Source organism: Petaurus breviceps, unplaced genomic scaffold (genome assembly GCF_028583685.1).
Source record: "Petaurus breviceps papuanus isolate PSGF00001 unplaced genomic scaffold, PetGlider_PUasm1.0 90845, whole genome shotgun sequence".
NCBI lineage: Eukaryota > Metazoa > Chordata > Mammalia > Diprotodontia > Petauridae > Petaurus > Petaurus breviceps.
The window spans coordinates 2,870,110-2,889,059 of NW_027187359.1; the positions used below are offsets into that span (position 1 = coordinate 2,870,110).

Sequence of the window (18,950 nt, forward strand, 5' to 3'; positions counted from 1 at the left end):
TTAGCCTAGGGGCAGGGAAGATCTTTAAAATTTACATTCTTATTACACAGCAAATGTCCATCACTGATCCCAGGGGCTCTCCAAGGGAGACTCCTTCCAAACTAATACTGTACTATTCACTACTGTCTGAATTCAGTCATTCAGCCAGTTCTGAATCTGTCAAATTGGACGTTACACCACCTTTTCCCTTAGAATAGCTTGAGATACTTCATCAAACACTTTAATGAAATCTAGGTCTAGATCTAGATTTATAGATCTATAAATTCTAAATCTAGAATTTATGGCATTCTTCTAATCTAGTAACTTAGTCAAAAAAAGAGAATGAGATTAGTCTGGCATGACCTTAGCCAAAATACTGAGAATCAATCATTTAGTCAATTAATAATTATTTATAAAGTGCCTACTCAATAGTACTGTGCTAGGCACTAGAGATTCAAAGATATAATCAAAACAGTTCCCTGCCTTGGAGGAGTACAAGGTCTATTAGGGAAAGCAACATCTATACATTTATGTATGTAAATATTTGTATATATGTATACACATACCTAAGTATGTAAATATATATATCTAAATATGTATGTACATCTAAGTATGTATGCATGTGTGTGTATAAACATACATATACACATACATACATATACTCAAAGTAATTTGGAGGAAGAGGCACCAGCAGCTGAGGGAGGTCAGGAAAGGCCTCATGTAGGATGGAGCAATTAAGTTGAACTTGGAAGAAAGATGGGAAAGCTAAGGATTCTAAGCAGCAGACTCAGGAAAGGAGTGACTTCTTGGAATGGAAAATAGGCTGTACAAAGACTGGAGACAAGAAATTGAAGGTCATATGTAAGTGACAAAAAATAAGTCAGTTTGACTGAATCTTAGAGTACATAACTAGTGTTATGTATAATAAGGTTGGAAAGGTAGGTCGGGGCCATGTTGTGAAGGGCTTTTAATACTAAATAGGAGAATCTGTATTTTATCCTAGAGGCCATAGGAAGCTGCTGGAGCTTGAGCAGAAAACAGACAGTGACAGGGTCAGCCCTCTAATATCACTTTGGCTGTTGGAGAGAGGCAGCAAGGACAATCAGGAGTCAGATAGTCCAAACAAGACATAGTGAGGGTCTGAACTAGGGTGGAAAAGAGGTCTAACCTCTTCTGGGTGAAATCATGCCAGTTCTTTGTAAACACTGCTTTCTTTTCTAGATGTTCACAAAGCCATTTCTTTAATAATACACTACAATTTTGTCAGGAATTGACATTAAATTCACTAGCCTATAGTTTGAAGTGGAGGGAATTTTCTTAGCAGGAGTTCCTTGCAAGAATGAAATTATAGGCCTATATATACACACAGGAACATATTTTATAAGGTAGTGAATGGTATAAAAGTTAGTTCTAAAAAACCCAAAAAATTGCTTATGGTAAGCCAGTTTCTTGGCAGCTAGGTGGTGAAGTGAGTAGAGTGTCAGGCTTGGAGTCAGGAAAATAAGTCTTCCTGAGTTCAAATCTGACCTCAGATACTTACTGTGTGACCCTGGGCAAATCACTTAACCCTGTTTGCCTCAGTTTCCTCATCTGTCAAATGAGCTGGAGAAGGAAATGGCAAACTTTATCTCTGTCAAGAAAACCCCAAATGGGGTCACGAAGTCAGACACGACTAAAAAAAGGATAAATAATTAAAAAAAATAATAAAAAGCCAATCTCTTGTTCTAAATTACCAGTTACAGGTTACTAGCAGTGACAAGAAAAGAAAGATCCTTTTCACTCCAGCTCCCTCCCATCCCTGGCAAATAGGGTAAAAGCAGTTCTGAAGTATACTTCATGAGGCCTTTCCGATTTGATGCGGAAGGTAGGGGAAAGGGAGGGGGAGGGGGGGGAGGGGAGGGGAAGAGGGGAGGGAAATAAACACTGCTATCTCTTTAACTGAAATGAATGATTATGGGCTTCAAATAAAAGACTTCATTTCCCAGAATACTTTGCGGAACCAAGAAAATGCAAATTTAGCGCACTGTTTGTACTACCATACCCCTCTCTTGGGTTGGCAGGGCAACTGATGCCCAAGGTACCCAATCAGCGAGATGTTCACCTGTGCTGGCGGGGACACATTGACAACCAATAGTATGTGGGGCGGCTGACCCTTCGGGCCAATGGGCGGGAGAGAGGGCGGGTGTTGGGCTGGGCAGTGGCGGCGAGGAAGATGGCGGTGGTTCCCGGAGCCGCGGGCTGGCGGTGGCGGTGGAGGTGGCGATGGCAGGGGTCGGGGGCTCGGCCTGTCCGGGCGGGCTTCGGCACTTTGCTCCTACTCGTCTTGCTGGGATCCGGGCCGGGGCTGGGGCCGGCCGAGGCAGACCAGACCGATGAGTACCTGAAGCGGGAGCACTCGCTGTCCAAGCCGTACCAGGGTGAGGGGGCCGGGGCCGCGCGGCGGGAGGACAGTGAGCAAAGGTCTGTGGTCAGAGGTCAGGGGAGCTCTGTGCAGGGGGCGGGCTGCTCTTGCCTAGTCCGGACCGGGAGTGACCGTCCCGCGCCTGAGCTGAGGCGGTCAGGTCCGTTCAGCCTGGCCCGGGTCTCTCGAGTGCCTAACCTGGGTCAGGGGCCCTGGGCTCTGCGGGGTCCGCAGCCAGAGCTGGCGGGCAGAACCAGCGGTAGAAGCGAAGAGAAGGTGCCCGGGGAGTTATCTGCGACATGGCATCCCTGGATGCCGAGTCAGAAGACTTTGATTCCAGTCCCAGCTCTGCCACTTAACTCCCTTCGTGACCTTGGCCAAGGCACCGAACCCCACGAGGCCTCATTTTTCCTCTTTAGAAGAAGGAGGCGGTTATACCAAATGACCTCTGGGGTCCCTTTTAACCCCAGACCTGTGAGCCCAAGGACTTGATTCATTTTTCAATGACTGAATAAATAGGTTAGTTAGAAACTTTCCCATTCAAAGGATCTGAGTAGGCACTTCTTTCAAAGACGTCCAAGCTGTAAACAACTGTCTGAAAAAAATTTTCCAAATTGCCAATAGAGAAATGCAAATTAGAATAACTCAGGTTCTACATCATACCCATTAGATCAACAAAGATGGCAGAAGAGGGAAAATGACTAATATTAGAAAACAGGTACATCAGTGCACTGTTGTTGGAGCAATGAGTTAGTCCTGTCATTCTCAGAAGGCAGTTTGGAACTGTGAGCAAAATGTCCCTAAATTGTGCCTACCCTTTAACTAGGTGAGACCTCTATTAGATCTATATTCCAAAGAGATCAAAGAAAGAAAAAAAAAAGGACCCATATGTACATAAAATATTTCCAGCAGCTCTTTTTGTAATGGCAAAAAGCTGGAAACTTAGGGGTTACCCATCAGTTGGAGAAAGGTTGAACAAAAATTATGGTATGTGAATGTAGTGGAATACTATTCCTCTGTAAGAAATGTTGAAAATGAATGGTTCAGAGAAACCCAGAAAGTCTTATATGAAGGTATGCAGAGTGAAGTGAGAACAACCACAACCATGTATACAATTGTCAACAATAGTATTGTAAAGCCAAAAAACATTGAAAGAATTAATATCAATACAGTGATCAATCATGATTCTAAATCTGTGTTACCTCCTAACACAATAGCGATGAATTCAAGATACAGAGTGAGATGTACATTTTGGACATGGAAAATGTGGAATTTTTAATTTCCTGACTGCATATTTATAGCAAAGGTTTTGCTTTTATTTTTTTTTTCCATTTAAAGGGTGGTGTGGGAGAGAGAAAAAAACTTGATCAAAAAATAAAGTGAGGGATGGCTAGGTGGCACAGTGAATAGAGCACTGGCCTTGGAGTCAGGAGAACCTGAGTTCAAATCCAGCCTTAGACACTTAACACATGTGACCTTGGGCGAGTCACTTAACCCCAATTGCTCTGCCTTCCCCCCTCCAAAAAAGCAAAAAATAGAGTAAACACCCCCTCCCCCTCCATTCCCAGAATATTTTTTTTGCCTTACTCCTTTGCTACTATCTTGGGTCATACTTGTGTGTAGGGAGATGATGTGATTCTAGTGAAAAGAATAAGCAGAGTTAGAAGATGGGTTTGGATCTTGGTTCTGCCTAGGTAACCTTTTATAATTATATAGCCTTTCTAAGTCTCAGTTTTCTCAGTAGTAAATTGAGTGATTGGATTAGGTGTCCCTAAATTGCCTTCTAGCTCATTATAAGTGGTCTTTTATCTTTTCTACTCTTGAGATTATAAAAAATGCTTGATGGGTAAGAGCTACCTTTTTTCATCTTTGTATGCCCAGCATCTAGCAAATTTTTTTGCGCATAGGAAACACTTAATAAATGTTTTGTTGATTCTAACTTTATTTTTATCTTATTCATTGACTATAGACTTTTCAGACCTTTAGCAGTTGGCTTTAACAGCCAGCTAAACAATGTTATATTTAGAGTAAGAGTACCTGAGTTCTTATTTTTGACTTTTACTGACTATCTGTATCACCTTACTACTAATTCAGTTTACCTCTAAAGTGAAAGGGTTGCTTTAGATCAGAGCTTCTTGAAATCTTTTTTTGTTTTGGTATCTTGGATCCAGGACCACGTCAGGTATAGCCTTATGGATCACTTCTCAGCATAATTTTTAAAAAATTCATAATTAAAGGAAATGGCTCTATGTTTGCAGGTTGGTGAAAAAATATGTATGTATGTATGGATATGTGTTTATCTATATGGCTCTAGATATAGATATACATACATATATAATTTTCTCATGCAAGTCACAGATCTTGGAATCTGGGTCAAGAAGCCCTGGTTGTCTTCTAAGCTCCCTTATGGCTCTAAATCTGTGATTCTATATTATCTTAATATTTATAAAGGGAATACTGTTGATGAGAAGGGAGGCCAGATTCGAATGTATTTCTGAAAGAAGAAACCTGTCACTAACCACAAATGACTAGAAAACATGATGTAATAGAACTTGGGCAAGTCACAGTTTCCCTGGACCTCAATTTCCTTATCTGTAAAACAAAGGGATTGGATTAGATAGCCCCTGAGGTTCCTTCCGGCTCCAGATCTGTGATTCTGTTATCACTGCCTAAAAAACAAAAAGTCCTTGATTATTATTAGGGGAGGGAGAATTTCATTCATGTAGCAAACTTTTGTATAGTTATATACTAAGTGTAAGGCACACAGAGAGATATAAAAATGCATAACACAGTCTCTAGCTTTAAAGAGTTTATAAAATTGGGAGTTGGGGGATAAGGAGCCTTAGGCATATAAATCCTCATTGGAGGTCTTCAAAAAAAGACTAGATGGGGGCACCTAGGTGGTTCAGTGCACCAGCCCTGGAATCAGGAGGACCTGAGTTCAAATTCAGCCTCAGACACTTAACACTTACTAGCTCTGTGACCTTGGGCAAGTCATTTAACCCCAATTGTCCTGCCTTCCCCCCATCAACAAGCAAAAAAAAAAAAAAGACTAGATGACTACTTGTTAAGTATTTTGTGGTAGGATTCTTTATTTCCGGTGTGGATTGGACTTAATGGTTGCAAAGATCCCACTCTGAAATTGGGCAATTCATTTATTCTTCAAACATTTATTAAGCACCTTGTTGGTGCTAGGCATGAGATGTACCTTGGCATAGCAGATAGAGATCTGACTTTTTAGTCACAAAGACCAGGGTTCAAGTCTCACATCTGACATATATTGGCTGGGTAAATCTGGGCAAATCATTTAAGCTCTCAGTGCAACCCAAGCAAATCCCTAAGCCTTAGTTGTAGCACAGTTGCCTACCTTTGTAGGGGGTGGGCATTTTCCCACCAGAAAGTCCTTGAACCAAAGAAATTGCAGGTTTAATCCTATCCCAGCAATATTGATGGATCCCAAATTGTGGTCTGTGGGCCCCAACAGGTCCCTGGGGCCCTTTCAAAGGGTACAAAAGGTCAAAAGTATTTTCATAATAATACTAAGTTGTTTATATAACCCACCTAAACAAAAGCTCTTTGGGGTTCTCAATTTTTAAAAGGGTAAAAGGAGTTTTGAGACCAAAAAATTTAAAAACTGCTGTTAGGCATTTTCTAAACAAAGATAAAAATGTAAAGCCGTCCCTCAAGGAGTCTGCATTGTACTCAGTGGACACAATATTTAGACATAAGTAGACAAAATAATCTGAAGAGGGAGAGAGCACTAATCCCTAGGGAGATTAGCAAAGCCTTTGCTAAAATTTGTCATGTGAGTCAAAATTTAAGGAAACTTAAGGGAAGCTAAGTATTCTAAAAGTCAGGATGGGAGCTGGAATGCCAAGTTTGGGGAACAACAAGTACTTCAGATTGGAATGTTGAGAGTGTAAAAGAGAGTAATTAATCATTTATACACACACACACACACACACACACACAGAGACTCGTGCTACCTGTGGTAACCTGACCTTCCTAGCTTGTATTGGTCTAATCAGCCTCTGTTGGATACGCTATACCTTGACCCAAACATAGTGATGCCATTTTTGGTCCTTTAGAAGGACCAAAGGTTTAGAAGGAAGGACAGCAACCAACCAAATGTATATACCTCTGTGTGTGTGTGTGTGTGTGTGTGTGTGTGTGTGTGTGTGTGTGTACACACAACTGACAGCTTGGAAAATATATGATATTCTAGGAGGAGTGAGGCATAAGTTGTCTGCCTTTATTTTGTATTGTATCTCAGTGTAATTATATTAATAATAGCTAGCATTTATATGGTGCTTTAAGGTTAACCAAGCTCATTATTTACATCTCTTTTGGTCTTCTTAATCCCGAGAGGTAGGAGCTATTATCCCCATTTTTTAGATTAGGTCTAGAGAGCTTAAGTAACTTGTTCAGGGTCGCACAGCTATTGTGTTTGAGACAGAATTTGATTTTATGTCTTCCTGACTCCAAAGTCCAACATCTCTATCCACTTTTCTACCTAGCTTCTTTGATAGTGGGCATGTTTTTTTCCTCTTATGATACCCTAGTTTTTCATATGTAAATGGAAAGAATGATTCTGACCTTTGATCAGTGATGGGTGACGGATGGGTGGATGGCGAAATAGATAAATAAACTATTATTTCTAAAGTTCTTTGAAATCCATGTCTGGAAAGGATACCATGGTGCTGCACAGGAGAAAAATTTTAAAATGTATCAGTGAGATGCAAAGGTATGATAGTGAGAAAATAGCTGCTTAAGACAGGAGGAGGCGTGCAGTTGATACAATAGAAAACAAAGCATTGTTGATTTATGAGAATTCTTCTACTTTCCTCCCTATAGGTGTGGGTACTAGCAGTTCTTCACTGTGGACCCTGATGGGAAATGCCATGGTGATGACCCAGTATATCCGCCTTACCCCAGATATGCAGAGCAAACAGGGAGCCCTGTGGAACCGGGTGGTAAGAATCTGTCTTCCTACTCTGTTGGTGATTGAGTAAGCTATCCAGGAAGTTTAGAAGGTCATACTGACTCAGCCCTATAGTCCATGCTTTTATTTCTGACAATAGTTCCAATTGTCCTTTTCTGGGAGAGGATGGTAGTTGCTTTGGGTGACATGCACCCTTATGTGACTAGAGGAATACTATAAATATTCTTCATTTTTCCCAAATAGTCCAGTATGGACACGCCATTGGTGACATTATTTAAATCCTTCTCATTTATATTTTGAACTTGTAAAACCTGTTAGAGTAACAGGTTCGACAGACATACTTATTTGCTAAAGTAGTACATAGCCAAAAAAAGTAGTATATGACTTCAATTTGTGCCAAATTACTGTTTTGGGGTTCTTAGGGGTCTCCATTATACTGACTGAAAAGTATAATTTTGTTGTTTTCACTCTGGAACTTTTCTCACTTCATTTTGTCTTCTTCAGAGGTGCATGCCGTATTCCCAGTGTGGACCTGATTTCATACAAGTGTAAGATGAGGCTATTGTTTCTGAAATCCTTTCAACTTCTTTAGGACTCTTTTGTTTCTCTGAATCATTCTTAGTATCTCCCTAGACTTTTTCTCGAGTCCCTGTGAACCTGAGCTTGCTTTTTCATGTCGGTGTTACAAACACTGAGCCTGCTGATGATCTTCTGCAAAGTAGAGCTGTTGCAACATCTCCCTATTAATTTTATTTGGACCAATCCTGTGGAAAGTGACAGAGGGGTGAGGGATTTCATTTATCCAAGAACTGTTCCATTAATTTAAATTTTGGTAATATTGAATCATTTTTTTTTCCAATCTCATTCTTAGATATAGCCAGTGACAATGTGATAAGTCTGGGAGTCAGGAGACCTGGGTTCTAGTTCCGGTTTTGTCACTGAATCACTGTGTGATCTTAGGCAAGTTACTTCTCTATGCTGCAGTTTTCTCATCTGTCAGATTGGGTTAATGATAACCTGTTGTAGCATCACAGACTTGTTAGGATAAAAACGATAACAGATGCTAAAGACTGTGGAAAAATTATATTTGCTATAGTAATATTAGACATTGATATTCATATGATCATATGTGTGTGATCTCTTGGGGTTTTATGGCTTGCCAAATGGCAAAATTTCAGTAGTCCTTTGATATGATCTTAAAAATTTTATTGATGTATCTTGTTTTGGCACAATATATCCCAACACATCCAAACAACCTCCCAGCAAAGTATATTCCCTCAAAATCGTTTATTAATTATTAACAGAAAGGATATATCTTTTAAAAATAAGTTTTTATTGGTATTTTTGTCATGTCCTTTAGCTTTGACCATATATTGTCCAGTTTGATGGACAGTCTGCTTGTTCTGATGATAGAGTACATCAAAAATGAGTTAACAAATAGTAACCCTCCGCGGTTTTTGTCGTTGTTCACTTTGTTTTGGCTTTTGTGTATATTCTTTTGGCTCTACTTTTCATTGCTCCTCATTTACATTCTCCTATGTTTCTCTGAATTCTTCCTCTTAATCTTTAAATTAATTTTAAGAAGACTGGATATTAAGATGACAAAGTGGAAAAGGCATTGGATTAGTAATTAGGAGCCCTGGCTTCTAGTCCTGGTTCCAACAACATGAATTGGGATATATTCCTGGACATCAGTTTGTATGGAAAAGATTTAGGGGTTTTTAGTTGGCTGTAGACCTGATATAATCAATATTATTATATGACTACCAAAAAAAACAAATGCAATTTTAGATTGCATTAGTAAAAATTGCATGTCTAGAATAAGGGTGATTATAATAGTTTCATTGTATTCTACTCAAACCACATCAGGCATATTGTAATATTCTGTGTTGGGTGCCACATTTTAGGAAGGATGTTGACAAATTGCAGCATGTCCAAAGAAAGGTGAACAAGGTGATGAGGGAATTCAAAATTATGCTGTATAAAGACCAGTTTAAGGTATTTGCAGATGTTTTCTGCTTTACTCCTGAGACTTAAGACCCAAGAGCAGTGGGTAGAAGTTACAGAAGACTGATGATAAGTAGGGTGGAGGCCTTTTATAAGAGATGGGATTCTGCACTTATCAGCCTACCTTGGCCTGGGTTCAGACATCTCTTTTTTACAGTTTAACCCTTGCCTGTATCTACTGCAGTGTACTCTGTTATACAAATCTGAAATGAAAATGAAAACTGATTTAGTACATTATAAGAGGGTAACGTGTTTTCAGATCTTCTGGGATGAACCTGGTTGGTCTGTCTTTGCTGTTTCCCTCTAAAATAAATTATTTCTATTCAGAACCTGGGTATCCAGGTCAAACTTCTCTTTGAGACTCTGAAAGAAAATAATTTTATTACTCTTTTAAGCAAACCTTACAATTGAAAACATTTTTATTCTGCTGCCTACAGATACTTTTATGTTATGATATACAATTAGGAATCAGAAGACCCTGATTAAATACTCATTTCCTTAATATCTATAGTCTTATTTATATGTTACAGATTCTTCACAGCCACATTTTTTTCTCCTAAATTTTTCAGCTCCTTATCTCTATCTGTTTATGCAGCAGAGGCTATTTCTATAGTAATTGTTCGGTAGTATTCTCTTCTGATGCTCCTTGGGTGGGTGAAGTGGGGAGGGAATGTGTAATAGGCAGAGACATGCCTTTTGACATCTGCATCTAGTTTTAGGAACTTTGATTTACTCCTCAGCTTGGCAAAGGACCGAGAACTGGTTGGAGTTGTTTGTACTATCTGGTAATTATTCCTGGAAACCATTTCACAAGACAAGGTGTTCCCTGATTTGGCTTTTTTTGTTCCTTTATGATAAATGAACCTTTAGGTTTCTCAACTAAAGGTTGAAAGGGGAAGATGTGGGTTCTTTAGAGTTTTTCAATAGAGAGAAACTAATGGAGTCACTTTGGATCAAAAACGAACATTCAAAGGATCTCTGGTATAGAGCCAGATTAAACCTAAGAAGCCATTTAGTCCAACCCCTTCATTTTATAGATGAGGAAATAGGGTAAGAGAGATTTTAGTGGCTTGACCCATAGTCAACAAACCTTGGATTTGAACCTAGGCCCTCTGATTCCAAATCTAATGTTCTTTCTACTGTGCCATCTGCATATGCATCCAAAGAGCTAGCCTTGTCTTTTCTTGATGGTTGAGGGTGAAGGTAGTGAAGGCTGAATTTTCCTTTGACAGATGAGGGAGTTAAAGTCCCACAAAGTTGGATGACCTACCTAGGGTGACATGGCATGGTGCAGAGGAAAGTATATATTGAGCTAAGAGTCAGGTTTGAGTCCTACCTCTGACTCTTAACTCACTAGGTGACTCTGAGTAAGTTTAGGTTGTGTTTGTAGGACAGGTCTAAGCCAACTGGACCAATAATTTATGGAAGTCTTGAGTCACTGTTGGTTCAGTCTTGATTCAGCAGGTTTTGCTTGTAAGGAATGAATGTGACCAGGCAGTATATCTAGAAATGCTTCCCTGGATCATAGTTTTGTAGGATCATTAGAGATGAAAGGGACCTTAGAGATCATTTAGTTCAACTCTCTTATTTGAGAGATAACGGAACTGAAGGTCAGTAGAGATAGATGACTTTTCCAAAGTCCTATAGCTAATAACTTAGCAGAGCAGGATTTGACACCAAATCTGTTGCTGCTTCTACTCCACCATATAGTAGTCAAGCTTGGCACCCCATGGCTTTTCTGGCTCCCAGCTCCAACTTCCTATTACTTTTGCTGTTTGGGAAACAGTCAAGTGGAAGGTACTTGAGGTAGAGATAGTGGATAATAAGTATTGTACTTTTTCTAGGACTACTTTGGTCCTTGAGTGAAGGGAGCTTTCCATTTCTGTTATATGAAGAACCTGAGAGAACTCGCCTCTAAACAGTTTTGTGTGTGTGTGTGTGTGCGTGCGTGCGTGCGTGCACATATATAGGCAACAGGATTTCACATAAACTTAGCAAGTCTTAGATCTCAAGTTCTAGTTTCTCTAAAATCTGATTGTTATTGTGTTAACAATACTTGTTCATTTTCCCTGTGTGTAGCTTGATGTTGGGGAACTGAGGGCCTGGCGGCTTATCCTTCTGTTGACTCCTATCCTTTTTCTTTTGTAGCCTTGCTATTTGAGAGACTGGGAACTGCAAGTACATTTCAAAATCCACGGGCAAGGAAAGAAAAATCTGAATGGGGATGGCTTTGCAATCTGGTATACAAAGGATCGGATGCAGCCAGGTATCAGTACCTTTGTCTAGTGTCTCTTTGTGTGGAATGTGGAAAGGTTTGCACCTTTGTAGAAGACACAGAAGGTAGCTTTCTTTGCAGGACGTGAATTACTTTGGCATCTGTGTTTATAGCCAACAAGTCTCAACTTTAAAATGGGTCTAAAATCCTGGCTAAACAAATGGGTTTGGCTTAATCTCCAAATGGCTTTTTGTTCATTATTAATAGCCTCTAGGTTTTATATTTTCTACCACTTGGCATGTTGGCTGCTGAAAGCACAGAAAAAAGAGCTCAACCCTAACAGTCACATACCCTGAAGAATCTTAACAGAACTAGGGAGAATTAGAGATTTCTGCTTATGGAACTAGAGTCACTGTTGCTACCATCTCCAAGGAGATGGATCATCCTCCTTCATTTTACAGTATTCAGAGATGCCTGGACTTGTTTACTAGACCTGGAGATCATTACTGTTTTTCCTGGATTTATCTGCTTATTATATTCAAAGTCTTTGAGAATTTTTTCTTCCTGAAATCTTCCCCCTCCCCCTTTCAGTCTCTACCCTACCCCCTTTCCTCCTTAATCACTTCCTGACTCCCTCTCCTCTGATTGTGTTTTCCTTGGGACTGAATCTAAAATTGTCTCAGCCCCTCCCACATTGACACACTGTGCAACTCATGGTTCACCAGTCTAGGTCTCTGCTCTAGCTGACTTTTGGATGGTCAGAACTGGTCCCAGATGGATACTATGCTTTTTCCTTCATGTTTAATGGAGTACCACACAGTTGCTCACATATGCCATGTCCTGTCCCGGTGACCTCTCTTACTGTCTCTACTTCTTAGTTTTCTGTCTGTTACCATAGTTCAGAGCCTGCTTCCACTGGCATTAGTTGTTCAGAGCTTTGTAGTACTGATGCTTCCAGGTTGCAGCCCCTAGCAGGCTTTTGTCCCTGAAGGGCTGTGGCCAAGATGGCTGTCAAAGCTTGAACAAATTTCTACAACCTGAGGCTAGGGTCTCTGGCACTGGAAAGAAGAAGGGAAGGGAAGGGAAATAAGATGCAGGGGTGAGTTTTGATGTAAGTCTATGTCATTTCCTTGGGTCTGCTAGTAAGGCTTCACTACAGAATGAAAGGCAGGGGCAGAATACTGAGTAAGCTCAGGGTCAGTGAGAAGCTATTCTTAGGTTTTGGGGAATGTTTTTTTACTCTTTTTCAAATCTGGGTGTCCTAGACCATGGAAATAGCTGAAGTTGCTTTATCTTTGGTGCATAATTTCTGTTTTAGAGAGTTTTGAGAGGTTGCAAAGATCAGTGAAAATATCTAGTCTGAACTCTTATTGTTCATGTAACTGGAAGGCTTAAGATAGAAGGCTTAAGTTGGTCTAACCTCTAAGAATTAAAAAGTTTTGTCCCACAATTTAGAACTTGGGAATTCACCTTCATATCTTGGGGGAATACTCTACCTTGAGTGTTTCTGAAGCAGAAATCTGTGAAGTTGGGCGTTCTTGGCAGCCAAGGTTGTGTCTCAGGGAGCTGCTTTAGGGCTAAATGAGTTTGGGATGGCATTCTCTCTTGCTCCCTGGCTTTCCCCTCCAAGTAAGGCATGAGACTCACTTGAACTCTTCCTACTCGAGACTGCGATGTCTTTGGAATGTTCAAAACCTTGTTTTGATTGATCTTTGTCTTTTCATTCTTTTAGGGCCTGTCTTTGGGAGTAAGGACAACTTTGTAGGATTGGGAGTATTTGTTGACACCTATCCCAATGAGGAAAAACAGCAAGAGGTAAGAACAAGTGGCAAAACATACAACGGATTTCACAATTCCCATTCCCTAGGAAAGTTGATGGGAAAAGGTTTGGGAAGGTGATTGAATAGAGAATAATTTACCTTATTTGCCTAGTCTGTTAAACTTTAGAAATTGTTTTTTGTAAAGGAGAAAGAATATTGGTTATAGATTTGGGCTTTTTCTCTTGCATCAACTGTTGTTCACATTTCATATGTGAACTATTTTTCATAGCCCTGATTAACTTGTTCATATTTCTCTCACTAATTATTGTGCTTCATACTTGTCTGTTTGTGTTCGTGAGTGCCTGTATGCACACATATATAAACTAATATGAATGATCTTTTTTCTTCTGCTGCTATCCCTATCTTCATACCCTCAAAGCTAAAGAGCAGGTACTGTCTTCTATATGAAAGCCTACATAGGAAAATGGTCTTAGAACCCCAGCAATTTTCTGCTTTAGAATATGATCATGTGAAGAAACTGCTGTTTCTTTCAGGGTTCCTCAGCTCTCTTTAAATAGGCAACAGAAAGTAGAATTGTTTATTTCTGCTCTATGGGACTGATGTTGGGGGCAAGAAAGATTATGATGTAATTTGGTTTCTTTTACTGATTACATGAGTAAGAAGATTGTGTAAGAAGAAAGACAGAGATGGGAGTAAAGTAAAAGCTCATTGTAAAAGTTGGAAAGGGAGACCTTAGTGGGTAAACTCATTCTGCTACATAGCAATGGGACTGTCTTCTGTTTTTAAAATTATAGCCTCTTTGTGCTTTATTTGTGGGATCGATGTGTCAAGTTATTTTTTTATGCTAAAGAGAGAGGTTGTTAGCCCTGAAAAAGGATTCTAAGATGTAGAGGTTCAATTGAATTCTGTAAGTGTGATTTACTGATTATATCCTGGGTTTTGGGGATACAAAGACAAAATGAAATAAGTCCCTGCCTGTAAGAAGCTTACATTCTGCTAGGAGGATATGACATTTTATAAGTGAGTGCATGTGCGTGTGTGTGTGTACATACATGCAAATACACAATAATTTGAGAAGGGGAAGAACAGGAACAACTTGAGAAAAGGCTTCCCTAGGAAATATTCTGAGTTGAACCTTAAGGAAGAAAAGGATTCTTACAAGTCAAAATAGGAAGAATGTGCATTTTGGGTATGGGGGAAGGGTAACCTGTACAAAGGTGCAGAAGTGGGAGGTGCAATGTGTAGTTCAGGGAGTAGTAAGAAGTAGGTCGTTTTCACTAGAATAGGGTGTCCAGGGAGCAGGGTAAGTCTGTTGACCCAAGCCATACTGCAATTTCTTTAAAGACCGAGCTGAGTTCATGTGGAGTCACAGCAGTTTTTTCATGGTCATCATCAGTATTTTCAATATCAAAACAGGCCAGGAGGCACAGTTGCTATTTTTTTCTTAGGCTTTTTTTTTGGCCTTGGAATTGTTTTGTAACTACTCTCAGGTTCTTTTTCTTCATTTGGTTTTTACTTTTGAGGAGGCAGCTCTCTCCTTGAGATTTTGAGGCTGCTTTTTTTAGATACACTGATGATTTGGTGAAAAGTTCATAGGACTTCAGACCCCTTAGTTAACAGATGAGGAAACTTAGGCCCAGGGAGTTTAAGTGACTTGCCCAAGATCACACAAGTAATAATCACCAGAGAAGGGATTTAAAGGCATGCCCTTTAACTCTAGACCCTGTGTTTTTTCCACTGTATGTAACTTCCCTATGTTGAGAAGACAAATGCTATCTGAACTTAGATTTTATATCCATTCCTTGGGATACTGCTTATCAAACTGTTAAGGTAACAAAGTTAATTGGTTGTAAGGTATTATGGCTACCTCTCCCCCTCCAAAACAAACCCAGCAACCAAAACCCTTTTGTGTTCTGTTCATGTCATGATGTACATACCTATAATCCACTGACACAAGCAGGAGATAGATGGGTGCATATTGAACTTGTTGTGACCCTGACTTTGCCATGCAGTAAAATGAGGCACAGAAAAATGGTGGTGGGTAGGAAGTGCCCCATCACTGCTGTAGCACGTCACTGATTGAGGCTCTTCTGTGAGAGCACACATGACTTCTCTTTCTTCCCTGTTCCCAGGAAACGTGGTATAGTAAAGGCAGAAGAGATCTGAGTTTGAATTCTGCCTCAGACCTTAATTTTAATAGCTAACATTTATATAGTGCTTACTATGTGCTAGGCGCTGTGCTAAGCTCATTGCAGTTAATATCTCACAACAAGCCTGAAAGGTAGGTGGTATTATTTTCCCCATTTTATGGATGAGGAAACTGATTCAGATAGAGGTTAAATGACTTGCCCAGGATCACAGAGCTAGGAAATGTCTGAGGCTGTATTTGAAACTTGGATCTTTCTGACTACTGGCCTGGCACTCTATCCACAGCACCTAGCTAGCGTAGGTAGCTGGGGTGACCAGGGGCAACTCTGAGAAGTCCCTTCCAGGATTAGATGTATGATTTTTTGATCTATTACCAAATCACCAGTATGTCTGAGAAAAGTAGATTCCCACCCTAAAGATAAAATGGGGATAATAGTAACTCCTACTCCCAGCATTATGAGGATCAAATGAGATAATGTGTCTTAAGTCATTTTGCAAACTTTAAAATGTTACTCTGTAAATATCAACTATTTCTATTTTGATTTTGGAATTATAATACAAAGAAGATAATGATGATCAAAAACTCATGAGAAAAATACATGAGAGGTGAGTACATGCCTGGAGTTTTAGGCATTTTTCTGGCATAGGGACACTCAAATTTTCATAGCTTCATTTCTCTGTGAGAGAGAAGGATATTATTATTTTTTTTGCATTGAATGTGGTGCCTTTATTGATGGTACACAATACAGGATTCTAGATTTCTCCCCACTACTACTCAGGTGCTTTGGGACGAGGATGTGAATGGGATACGGAATCCCTGGTGTGGGAATGTAGCTTAGAAGTGTAGGCTCCCCAGTGGTAGATCTCCTTTTTTTGACTGAGAATGAAGGTCCATGACTTTCCACTTTGTTCCTTGGAGACTATGTAGACCATGAGGTCTATCTACTACATGGTTGCTATATATTCATTGTCATACTAAGAAATGAACTTGACAGAATGGTTTTTGAGGACAACACTGGTGCCACTATCAAAGGTAGAAGAGTGGGTGTTGCTGTTAAAGTTGCAGGATACAATCTGGTCCTCTGTGTGCCCAAGATGCCTTTAAGGGTCCTTCTGATGCTTGCCTTACCACTTTCTTAATATCATCATATTTGGCATATTTTCCAGGTGGCAGGTCAGATCCATAACAGATACATTGGGAGTAGGAACACAGAAGGACATGCCTATGAGCTTCCTACTCAGCTCAGGTATGACCTTGCCTATAGCCTTACAAACACCAGTGGATGATGTTTTGGGCAGTACCACTCCTATCATGCCACAGCTTACCAGAGGGGCCATCCACTGTCTTCTGGGTAGCAGTAATGGCATAGACTGTAGTCGTGTCCTTCCACCACGCCAAAGTTGTCATGAATCACCTTGGCTAAGGGGGCTAAGCAGTTGGTAATGCAGGAGGCATTACTGACAATCTTAAGGGAATTATCATGTTTCTTATGATTCACTCCCATCATGAACATTGGGGCATCAACAGAAGGGACAGAGATGATGACCCACTTGGCTCCACCCTTCAAGTGAGCCTGTCTTTTCCATGGTGGTAAAGATTCTAGTGGACTCTACAACATACTTGACTCCAGCATCTCCCCATTTAATATTGGTGGGATCCCCCCCCCACTCCAGAAGATGGTAAGATTTTTCCATTGATTGCCAGCTTCCCATTCTCAGCCTTGAGAATGCCCTTGAACTTGCTATGGGTAGAATCATATTGAAACATATAAACCATGTAGTTGAGGTCAATGAAGGGGTCATTGATGGCCATGATGTCTACTCCACCTGAGGTGAATGCAGTCCTGGTCACCAAGTGCCCAGTATGGCCAAATCCATTGACTCCAACCTTCACTGTCTTGTTTCAGGGATGCGACTGAAGCAGCAGAACCTGGCACTGAGCCTGGGAGAAAAGCTGAAAGCCAGAAGGGTATTATTTGTTAGCCATATAGGTCACATAGAAATTACCAGGGTTATAAAGATTTGTATAAATACTGATTACATACTTGTTCCAGTCTTCTTTGTTTTTGAATCACAAAGCCCTCAGCTGATGGTCAGCAGTTTCTCACATGAAAATGGGAAGTTTACTTAAAGTTTCAGTGAACTCAAAAGTATTGTTTTAGAGAGTAATGTTGTAATTAGGACAAGAGACTTTGCTTGATGGAAAAGACAGGAGTATAGCTCTTATAGGATCTCTTCAAAAAAACTGGGGGTGGATGAATGAATGAAAGAAAAGAAGGAAAGATCAGTTTTTAAATACTTACTATTTGCAAAGTTATACTAAACACTGGGCATCTGGGTAAAAAAGACAAGAGGCTTTGGTCTCAAGAAGTTTATACTCCAGCTGGGGGAGATAGTAAAAGTCTACCTGCAGTGTAGATGGAAAGGTCTGGAAATATTTTTTAAATTTGATTTTTATTTGCAATTTAAACACCATGTAAAATGTACATTTCCATATACATAGAACAGAGTAAGAGGATAGTGCACAGGACTGTAGATCTCTTATGGACAGCTTTTTTTTTTCCCAAGTATATAATAAGTTTAACCTGAAGCTCTCAAAGGTGTCTTCAGTACTTCTTTCTGGTCTTTCTTCTATTTTTTCTCTACATTTTAAAAAATATACCTTGACTCTCTGTTTTTTTGGCTACTCTATCCTTTTCCTTCTTAGTCTCAAGCATATTCCCTGCCTTGGAGGAAGAAAAGGGAGAAGAAAGCCTTTTAAACAGTATGCGTAATCAAACCAAACAAATTCCTACATTGTCTGTGTCTGAAAATGTCTTATTTTCTGCATCTTGATTCTGTCACCTCTCTGTCAAGAGAAGAGTAGCTTGCTTCATCATTAGTCCTCTAGAATCATAGTCAGTCATTGTGTTCATCAGAGTTCTCAAATCTTTCAAAGTTTTTTTCTTTATAATGTTGTTAATATATAAATTATTTTTCTGGTTCTGCTCACTTCACTATGTATCACTTTATAATGTCTTGCTACGTTTCTCTGAAACTGTCAATTTAATAATTTCGTACAAAAAGGTAATATTTCAATTATACACCATAATTTTTTTAGCCTTCCTCCAATAGATGGGCACCCTCTGCTTTAGATTCCAGAGCTGCTATTACAAATCTTGTACATATATGTCCTTTTTTTCTTTCTTTAATTTCTGAGGCTATAGGCCTAATAGTTGTATTGCTGGGTCAAAGGGTATGTATAGATTCTAGTGATTTGTGTGTGTGTGCATGTTTCTAAATTGGCTAAATTCCAGAATAACTTGATTGATTCATAGCTCAGCTAACAGTACCTGTTTTCCCACTGCCTCTCAACATTTAGCATTTTCCTTTTTTGTCTTTTTTTGTGGCACAGTAGATGTGGTGTTAGGTCTGCTGTTAGGAAGTCCTGAGTTCAAATCTAGCCTCAGTCACTTATTAGCTGTATGATTTTGAGCA

At 39.8% G+C, this 18,950-nt stretch overlaps 1 protein-coding gene and 1 long non-coding RNA gene across 5 annotated transcripts in view; both read left to right on the top strand.

The window, feature by feature from the left end:
* Positions 1 to 1,994: 1,994 nt before the first annotated feature.
* The window catches only part of LMAN2L (lectin, mannose binding 2 like), a 102,086-nt gene continuing 85,130 nt past the window's right edge, over positions 1,995 to 18,950 (top strand). The window contains exons 1-4 of one of the 4 annotated variants that reach the window (XM_069071911.1): positions 1,995 to 2,112; positions 7,235 to 7,353; positions 11,478 to 11,595; positions 13,277 to 13,359. In XM_069071911.1, coding sequence (XP_068928012.1) covers positions 2,073 to 2,112; positions 7,235 to 7,353; positions 11,478 to 11,595; positions 13,277 to 13,359 — 360 coding nt within the window. In that variant the 5' untranslated portion in view covers positions 1,995 to 2,072. Of the gene's footprint in view, positions 2,113 to 2,134; positions 2,397 to 7,234; positions 7,354 to 11,477; positions 11,596 to 13,276; positions 13,360 to 18,950 lie in introns of those variants that run through there. The other 3 variants (XM_069071910.1, XM_069071908.1, XM_069071909.1) reach the window with 3 other exon arrangements.
* Positions 13,367 to 17,507, top strand: LOC138149074 (uncharacterized). Its single transcript, XR_011165236.1, has 2 exons — positions 13,367 to 16,720; positions 17,381 to 17,507. It is a non-coding gene; the product is annotated as an uncharacterized lncRNA (long non-coding RNA).